We start from the raw sequence: 10,604 nt of genomic DNA, 5'->3' as shown, positions 1-10,604 counted from the left end.
CTTGTTTCATCAACCGTAATTTGAACCAAGGATGTAACGACGGAACCAAGCAAGCTGCTCGACGTCTGATGTAAGGGACAAAACTCTTCCATTCTCCTTTATTTCAGTTTCTGTAACAAATTCATTACAAGACTGCTTTTGGCATGGAAAATTTTCAACAGAATGTAAAGAGTCAAAATTAGGGTCGGTAAAGATTGTCAGTAAATTATAGACATGGGTTCTATGGTTTTTGGAAAAAATCATCACCACCACCATTGAATACAGGAGCTGGAGAAGTAGAGGACTGTGCCAAATTCCAATATCTGTTTTGGCATGGTTTCTATGGCTGGATACCCTTCCTAATGCCAACCACTTTACAGAGCATACTAAATTGTTTTTTCACATGCCACCAGCACCAGTGAGGTCACCAAATAACTCACAAGACAGTACTCCTCAACTGAGGTAGGAGTAGCTTGATGCCAGGTGATGAAAGATTAACGTATAAGAGGGATAGGAATAGGCATCTTGCAGTAGGGAAGATACGATTATTTTTCTCATGTCTTCTGCATAGATATGTATATTTTCTCTTCTGTGTCAGCTGTTCTGTATTCCCTGTTAGCTCTTTCATGCTACCCTGTTCCGTGTTTTATGCCAGGACTTCTGCAAGTGTCTTCTATAATAGCCCTGGGTTAACCAATGCCATGTGAGTGAATTTGGGAGATGGAAAGAGATAAAAGATATCATATAAGAGTGCACACAACACACACACACCACATATATACAAACACATATAAATAGACATAACACAAACATGGTTTTTGGATTTAATTTATATATATATATAATTTTTATTTTGATTGTACATTTTTGTAGATTTTTGTGTCTGTCAGAGATCCCAGGATAGGGTAATAGATCGTAAAGGCATCATGTCCCCACCAAAATCAACAGAGGGGTATTCAACAGGCGTACCATGGGACAATTACAAATGTTGTTGGACAACACATGCACACACACACGTACATACACACATAAGCATTCACAAACAAATACACACACACACACACACACATATATATATATATATATATATATATATATATATATATATATATATATACAGGGTTGGCCAAAAGTCACCCGACAGTAAATCAAAACCATTTAATTCCAAGATTTATTAATGTTTAACAACTGAATGAGTTTAATAAAAGCCTCTAAATATGAAACAGTCCTTCTTGACCGACGCCCTTTTTTCATTACGAGTCAATACAGAATTAAATACAATGTTTATGGGATTTTGATTTACTGTCGGGTGACTTTTGGCCAAACCTGTATATATATATATATATATACACGCACACACGCAAGCATACATATATTTATATATGCACACACATATGTCAGGAGCGGGGGATACAAGGAAAGGAGAAGAGAGAGAGATGAATGAAATAAATAAATGACAACACAGGTTTACAAGGACAAGGATGACCACAAGATATTTACAATGGAATTCAAATTGCATACTTTCTCAAAAATATGCAAGGCGCATATTCTTTTTCACGGTGGTGCACCAGCATGACCGCAGCCACTTGGCTGAAACACATAAATAAATAAATATATATATATACATTCTTGCACACACATGCTCACACACACAAACACCATGCATAAACACAGACATAAGCACACATGCATATGTTCACATTTGTGTGCACATATATACATATGTAGATGTATAAATGTATGCATATACATATATACATACACATAATTACACTCAAACACATACATACATACAAGCATATATATATACACATACATAAAGCAAAATATACATACACACATAAATACATACATGCAAACATAAATACATACATACATGCTTATGTACATACATATATGCATACATGCTTATATACATACACACATATACATACATATATATAATATATGTGAGACAACTGTGATATACCAATGAGAAATAAATTATTAAAACTGGAGCCATAGATGAGAAACACAGATGTTTACAACGAAATACCAAGTGCAACAAACAAAACAACAAAATGCAAACAACACGACTCCCCCACCCCTACAAATCACCACCACCAACATTGCCACTCTACTCCTACACAAAGGTAGACACAAACAAACCCTCACAAAATAATTTAAATTTTAACCTTTAGCACACCGGAGGCGCATCATGTCACTGTATGAGTTTTCTCCCCTGTAGTAACAGGGCAGTGGCAGGGGAGACAAATCGAGAGAAAATGCAGTGTGATAAAGGTTAATGTTTTGCAATTATTATTTCACGTATTATTACAGCAGGTCTCATACATACGCTCACATACATACATACAGAAAACATGTATAAAATCTTCACAAAATAATTTTTAATGCCTTTTTTGTATCATTATTTGACTCATATTATTACAAACAGATGAAGTTTATATAAGAAACGTCATGCATCATATACAGATTCGTTTTCATTTGGCTGTTGGTCGCTGTTATTTAACACTGATACATGGCTGTTACTGTATCTGAAAGAGAAAGAAGAAAGAAAATGGAGTAAGACATAGAAGAGATTCTCTAAAAAAAAAAAAAAGAAAAAGTCAACTAAAAAAGAAAACAATTTATCCCAACCATATGGCTATGGGTTCAGTCCCACTGCATAGCATCCTGGGCAAATGTCTTCTACTATAGCCCCAAATCCACTCACAGGTCAACTTGTGAGAGGATTTGCAAAAAGGAAAGTGAAAGTAGCCCATTATATGTGTGTGTCTTTGTGTATGTATCTTCCTTTTTTGTCCATCATTTGACAAGTGGTGTTGGTTTGTTTATTTCCCCATAACTTAGTGGTTCAGCATATATATATATATGAGCCTGGCTAGGCTTTAAAAGGGCGCAGAGAGATATATATATAGTTGACATTTATAGAAAAACAAAAGACGAAGACAGGTGTATGAACAACAAGCAGGTGTATTAGTATGACGCTTGGAAAAATGAGAAAGTCTTTTACGTTTCAAGCCTATGCTCTTCAACAGAAAGGAATAAGAGAAAATAAACAGAGAGAGAATGAAAAAAACCTGTAGATTTAGCAGTCAAGCATGGCGATATATATATATATATATATATATATATATATATATATATATATATATATATATATATATATATATATATATATATATATATATGATTTGTTTATAGCTAATTTTCAATGCCGCACATTAGTTCATTCTCTCCATCAAATCAACATTGTCTGAAAAGGCGCGCTGTCTATCATCCATCAGGTGTTGAAGTGATTGCAGGACAACATGAGATGCAGTGCTTTGCTCAAGAACACAGCACCCCACCTGGTCTAAGAACTGAAATCATGATATCACAATTGTGAGTGCAACACCCACGCATCCTCATACATATTCTGTAAATATAATTATAAGCCTAAGCGTATAAGCATTCATTGTATATTAGCTATAGAGAATAGACTAAAATTGGTGGCATATAAGCCCTCAATGGAAAAGAATGGATTAGAGGAGTGGGCTCAATTCCCACTCATATTTATCCATTTTTTTCCATCAATATGCCACAATATTAGACTATTTTTTATAGCTAATATACAGTGAATATTTATATGCTTAAACTAATAATCATATTTACAGAATTTTCATTCATCGCCGTTCCTTAACTAATGCAAAATACGTACATATATAATGTGTGTGATGACAACTCTATCTCCTAGCCTACATAAAATAAATTATGAATAATTTAATAAGAAAAAGAAGCATTTGTCATACTTTACAGAATTATTCTCGTTTTTATTAGATTCGTTCAGTAAAAAGATGTTTTCACTTGCAATTTCTCGATGTTTCATTTGTAAATGTGTTAGCTGAAATATAATAACAAAAAATAATAATGATAATAATAATATTTTCTACTATAGGCACAAGGCCTAAAATTTTGGGGGAGGGGCAAGTTGATTACATCGACCCCCAGTCTTATTTCACCGACCCCCCAAAAGGACGAAAGGCAAAGTCAACCTCAGCAGAATTTGAACTCAGAATGCAAGGATGGACGAAATGCCACCAAACATTTTGCCCGGCATGCTAACGATTCGAATCCCTGATGGGCTGCGTGTTGGTGGTGGTGGTAGTGGTAGTGGTACTGGGGTGGTGTTGGCAGTGGTGATGATAATGATGATGATAACATATTCAACTGAAACAGTGATGGAGGTATCTAAGTATTTCCCATATTTCCTTCATTCCAAAGACCCTTTCCTCAACATTCACAACTTACCTTTCGTTCTGATTCCATGGCTTTGTTCTGAGCTTCTCTCAGATGACTTTCCATTCTTTGTATTTTGGCCGTGTAATCTTTCAATACCTGTCCACTCTAAATTGTGAGAGAAGGTAAGAAAGAAAGAAACAATAAGTATACAGGCATAGGTGTAGCTGTGTGGTAAGAAGCTTGCTTCCCAACCACATCGTTTCAGGTTCAGTCCCACCGTGTGGCACATGGACAACTGTCTTCTATTATAGCTCTGGGACCACTAAAAAGCTTTGTGAGTGGACTTGGTAGATGGAAACTGAAAGAAGCCTGTCCTATATATATCTATATATAAATATATATACATCAACGTATGTGTGTCTTTGTCTCTGTGTTTGTCCACTACCACTGCTTGACAACTGGTGTTTGTGTGTTTAGATCCCCACAACTTAGCAAGTGGCAAAAGAGACTAAAAATTCAAAACAGGTGCCCCAACATGGCCACAGTCTAATGACTGAGACAACTAGAAGATAAAAGATAAAAGCCATAAAATTATCAGGTGTGAGAGAAGCATAACAAAGTAGCTAAGAATCATCACCAAATGTATCAAACAAAGCCAGCATAGTTGTATTTAGGGAGCAATGTCTGGGGGAAGCTGCAGTGAGACAGACTCATCCACACCTAATTAGAATGGAAAACATCATCATCATCGTTTGACGTCCGTTTTCCATGCTGGCATGGGTTGGGCGGTTTGACTGAGGTCTGGAGAGCAAGTGGCTGCACCAGGCTCCGATCTGATCTGGCAATGTTTCTACAGCTGGATGCCCTTCCTAATGCCAACCACTCCGAGAGTGTAGTGAGTGCTTTTTACATGTCACCGGCACAGGAGCCAGTCAAGGGGTACTGGCATCAGCCATGTTTGAATGGTGCTTTTTATGTGCCACCAGCACCAAAGCCTTGTGAGTGAATGTGTTAGATGGAAACTGAAAGAATCCCTTCATACATATATATCTGTGTGTGTGTGTGTGTGTGGTATTGGTGTGTTTATGCCCCCATAACTTAGCAGCTTCGTGAAAGAGACCAACAGAATAAGTACCAGGCTTAAAACAAGAAAAAGTCCTGGAGATCAATTCATTCAAATAAAATCTCTTCAAGGTGGTGCCCCAGCATGGCCACAATCTAATGACTGAAACAAGTAAAAAGATACAAGACAATGCAATGATGGAATATGAACCCAAAACTTTTCAGCTGAAGAGCCAAAACCTTATTCATTTAGACCAATATTTCTTAACCTTTTGTAGTTCTGTGTCCCCTTTTATTGAACGGTGTTATACAAACGTCCCCCCCCCCCCAGAAAGATCAAAAGACATTTCTGCTGGTTCTTGCTTACCTCTGTCATCTTAACTTGACATTCTTGCAACGAAGATTTCAGTTCAGAGTTGCGAGTTTTGTAACGTTTCAGCTCAGATCGAATTTGTGCTATTTTCTCGTCGTATTTCTTTGAAATCGTACCGCATTCTTCTTTCCATCTGCCAAATGGACAATACACAGAACAAATGAAATATTATTTTAGAATAGCAAAGTAGTTCTATATTTAAGAGATGAGAAATTATATACATTATTTACATTATTTACATTTGACAGATATTTGTCCTCATCTTATTTGTTGTTAACACAACATTTCGGCTGATATACTCCCCATCCTTCATCAGGTGTCTTGGGGAAATTTTGAACCAGGGTTCTCATTCCTAAGGTATTTTTCAATGCTATTATTATTATTATTATTATTATTATTATTATTATTATTATTATTATTATTATTATTATTTCAGAATTTCAAGCAAAGAATTATCAACTGTATTTTGAGGTGATTTTACTCTAAATGAATTTTTTTTTTTTAATTTTTATATTACATTATTTGAAATGTGGGAGAAGCTATACTGAATGAACATAGGAGAACAATAAAGAGAGCAACCTTCTGCTAATTATTTTCTGTGAATTGAGAAGCTTCTTTAATTCCACCATAGTGTAATGATTTCCATCTTCGAAACTCTGCAGTTTCAATTCAAAATCTTGTGAGTTGGAAGACATTTCTTCTTTCATAACAGCAATCTATCAAAATATAAAAATCATTATATATCAGTTTAGAGCCTATATATCAGCCCAGAGCCTGTAATTTAGTGGTTCAAAGAATAGAGACTCAAGGAAGGACTCATGATTCTATGCTAGAAATCTCCTAAAAAAAAATTCTCCAAAAACCCTGAATTTTAAAAAGACTTCCCTTACCCCCAGTAACAGAGAATAGTTTCATTTCACCTAACCAAGATCTTCTCAGCGTCCCAGAGAGAGGTAATTTGACAAGACACATACGGATACACATGTACATAAGATGTGCTTCTGCACAGTTTCCATCTACTAATCTCATTTTCAAAGCATTGATCAGTACAAGGTACTTGCCCAAGATGCCACACAGTGGGACAGAACCTGCAAAATTATGCAACTGTAAAACAAAACTATCAACTACACAGCCATATGTCTACATACCCATATAGATGTAGCTATTTCAATCACTTTTCTCACTAAAGTTCCTGGACAAAGGCATGAATGCCACACAATTTCATTTTCGCCAGGTCTTCTCCAATCAAAAATCACATTTTGAAGTCTTGTACTCACCCTCTTACGCATGTTGCGCTGTATCTCATCCCGTTCGTTGTTTGCCTGTAAGATATTCGCTTTCAGTTCGTTAATTTCTTGGATCAGCTGAAGTTTACCTTCTGACAGTCGGCTGTTGTCACTGTTCAGTGAAGACACTTGTTCTTTCAGTTTCTCATTTTCTTTCATTAAAAGATCTATTTTCTGGTTCAAACTGAAACACAAACACAAGCCACAATTTCAATTATCTTTCTGTGAGTGAAATTAGTTGATCACACATGTACCTACCTATACTTACTATACTGCAAAATCAATCACACACTCACACACACACATTATATCGATGCATACAAAATAGTTTCAGTCAATGTAAATAACCCCAGTACAAAACTGGTATTTGTTTTATAAACTTTGGACGGTCCAAATGCAAACTCGACCTCAGGAACTTCTATTTGCTATACTGTGAAATCAAGTGCATACATTATACATATGCAAGCATGGCTGTGTGATAAGAAGCTTGCTTCCCAACTGCATGGTTCTGGGTTCAGTCCCACTGAATGGCACTTTAGGCAAGTGCCTTCTACTATAGCCCTGGGCCGACCAAAGCCTTGTGAGTGGATTTGGTAGGTAGAAACTGAAAGAAATTTGTCGCGCATGCATGTGTGTGTGTCTGTCTGTCCGGCTCACCCGTGCAAGAATGGAAAAGTAAACATAAGAACAATGATGATGAGTACATACATGACAACGCTATTCAATATGTCCTTCCTTTCTCAAAATGGTAGGGTGTGATTTGGGTAAAATTTGGCAGCTATTTCTACCAAATCAAACAACTGCATAGAGGCTCCCCTCATTGCCTTGAAGTTCTCACACAGGAATTCTTTCATTAGCTTGGATTTTATTGACAGAAGAAATTAAACAGCTTACTTAATTCTACACTGGATTGCCTTTCGAACAATTTTAACTTTAAAAAGAAAAGGAAGAAATAAAAAGAAAATAAACAAAAATAAACAAACAAGTCTTACTTTTTCTTATCACGTTCCTGTTGATGTTCAAATTTGTCAAGCTTCCTCTCAGTGGCATCTTTAGATTTTAATGCTTCTGTTAAACGCTGCGTTAGCTTTTCTTTGACTTCATTGAATGATTTGGTCTCCTCTACAAAGTTTTGACGGACCTGGTGTGAGATTGACAGTATTCTATGTCAAACAGATAACATATGATGGCAACAATATGCAGCAGTAATCTTTTCATTACCAAACCAGCTGAAACCGGCTCTGTGATGAATGGTTTTGCTTCCATAAAGCGCTTAGCCTCATAGACAGCTTGTTGGACTCTAATTGTCACAGGCATATATCCATTAGAGTGATTTATGGATGTGAAACCACTGGTCACTCTATGACCAGCCATATAATTAACTTCCAATATATATATATAGATATATATATATCTGTAATATAATATGTGACAATTATTCGGTTGCCATAATAAGACTCCGAGTTTCGGATGTCAGGGCAGAAACGTGCTTTGGCATCTTGTCAGTTATTGAGGCAATCAAAATATGCTATGAAAATGACCATTAAACGAAGAGAAATTACTATGTAATGACCGTTATTAAGACAAAAGAGCTATTAGAATGACCGTTAAATGAGGGGGGAAAACCGAAGGGTAGGAAGTAAAAAGTAAAGAAGTAAAAATGCTCATAGCAATCGCGTATGTACATTCATACATATGCGCGTACGCACACCCAGGTATGTGTGCCTTTATGCATATGTTCACTCACACTTGCGTGAAACACATACATGCAGCACACCCACACACCGTATATATATATATATATATATATATATATATATGAGAAATCAGGCTACAAATAACTTACATTTTGCAATTCTGACTCAACATTTTTTTTATCTCTTAGACATCTTTCCATATTGACTTCCCTCTCAGAACGTTCCTAGAAAACCAAAATAAATAAATATATAATAAATATAATATAAATAAAAAACAAGTTAACCAACAACAAAATATGAAATATGAAAATAAGTAAATAAGTAAAATAATAAAATAAAAATAGGGGAAAAAAATTGAAAAGGGCCCAGCCAAGAATTGAAACCATATCAGAGAGAGTCACCCATAGAGAATTTATATCAGTTCTATAGCAATGATGAAGACATATTTAAATTTCGGACAGTGACACATTTACTACTTACCATTTCTAGGAAATGGACTTTTTCATTCAGTTTTACAATCCTGACATTGAGAAGAGATTTCACATCATCTACCTGGAATATAGTGAGAGTTTGGAAAGAAAACATTTCATCATCACATAATACCGAAATTCAAAGAACCAGCACATCAACAACAACAACTAAAATTTTCATGGAAATAAAAAGAAAAAAAAACAATAAGTAACAAAAGAAACATAGAAATAATGAAATTCAAAGAAATATATATAAATTTTTTTTAAAAATTTGTTAAGAATTTTTGCTGTTGTTGTTGTTATTTTTGTTTGTTTGTTTGTTTTTTTTTTACCTCTTTTCTGGTTGCTTTGCCAACATCGTCCATCAAGTCATCAACGACTTTCTGTAAATGGTTAATTTGTTCTTGTCTTTGAGCGGAAACTTCTTTGGCCTTCGGTAAAGAAATAGGAATATTTAGCAAACAGAGACAAATCAGAAGTGAAGATGTAAGGATTTAACGACAAAAGAAGATTAGTCACAAAGAAATATTTACAAAATCTTGTAACTATCACACAATGTCAAGAAGGCGGGGGTGCAAACACACACACACACAAGTGTATGTATGCATATATATACATATATATATATGTTGTTTCAATGGTGATACTATGTTCAAAAATATCATCTTTTCGTCTGTATTGTACGATACACATTAAGTGCTTCAAAAAAACAAATGTAAGTTTGTTTATATACACACATGGCTGATATATAGATATATATATATATTTCAGAGAGCCCACTTCAGTCATGTATGACCATGGGATTGCACCTAGAAAGTTCCCCTTTGGGGCACAAGTCCAGGCAAGGTTGTTTATGGAAGACCAGCAGTTTCCCATGCATACCAACCTCCCCTCTCCAAACCACTGATATTATCCAAGGGAAAAGACAAAAGCTGACACAGCTTGGCACCAGTGATGTCACAACTCATTTCTACAGCTGAGTGAACTGGAGCAATGTGAAATAAAGTGTCTTGCTCAAGAACACAACACACAGCTTGGTCCAGAAATCAAACTCACTACCTCATGATTATGAGCCTGACACTCTAACCATTGAGCCATGCGCCTTATATATATATATATATATAGCAAGGTGAGACACACATAAGAAAGAAGGAAACAAAGGACCACTGATGAGGTCACAGAAGTGTGACGAAAGAACTCTGGCCGAAATAAGATTAAGATTAAGATTAATGTAATATAAAGCTGAAAAAAAAAAAAAAAAAATTAACACCAAATATACAGTGCGTGTGTTTTTATTGGCTAAACTGGCAATATGACCATCCCCAAGTACAACAATATATATATATATATATATATACTTTACTGTTTACTTGTTTTAGTCATTGGAATACAGCCATGCTGGGGTACTGCCTTGTATGGATTAGTCAAACAAATGATCAAATATACATAAAACAAACTTAATCCTAATTGTATATTTGTCTCAATATTAAGTAACATCACTGCACCCCCCCCCCCC

General features: G+C 35.4%; 1 protein-coding gene across 1 annotated transcript in view; it reads right to left on the bottom strand.

The window, feature by feature from the left end:
* Positions 1–2,344: 2,344 nt before the first annotated feature.
* Positions 2,345–10,604, bottom strand: part of LOC106876255 (putative leucine-rich repeat-containing protein DDB_G0290503) — a 21,786-nt gene continuing 13,526 nt past the window's right edge. Inside the window, exons 14-23 of the mRNA XM_014924782.2 lie at positions 9,421–9,519; positions 9,099–9,170; positions 8,768–8,842; positions 7,914–8,062; positions 6,913–7,105; positions 6,215–6,351; positions 5,630–5,768; positions 4,270–4,365; positions 3,771–3,862; positions 2,345–2,513 (exon numbers count right to left, since the gene is read on the bottom strand). Of these exons, the coding sequence (XP_014780268.1) occupies positions 2,435–2,513; positions 3,771–3,862; positions 4,270–4,365; positions 5,630–5,768; positions 6,215–6,351; positions 6,913–7,105; positions 7,914–8,062; positions 8,768–8,842; positions 9,099–9,170; positions 9,421–9,519 (1,131 nt within the window). The 3' untranslated portion in view covers positions 2,345–2,434. The remainder of the gene's footprint in view (positions 2,514–3,770; positions 3,863–4,269; positions 4,366–5,629; positions 5,769–6,214; positions 6,352–6,912; positions 7,106–7,913; positions 8,063–8,767; positions 8,843–9,098; positions 9,171–9,420; positions 9,520–10,604) is intronic.

This window comes from Octopus bimaculoides, chromosome 13, assembly GCF_001194135.2.
Source record: "Octopus bimaculoides isolate UCB-OBI-ISO-001 chromosome 13, ASM119413v2, whole genome shotgun sequence".
In the NCBI taxonomy this organism is placed as follows: domain Eukaryota; kingdom Metazoa; phylum Mollusca; class Cephalopoda; order Octopoda; family Octopodidae; genus Octopus; species Octopus bimaculoides.
This window is presented reverse-complemented; position numbering and strand designations above follow the sequence as displayed.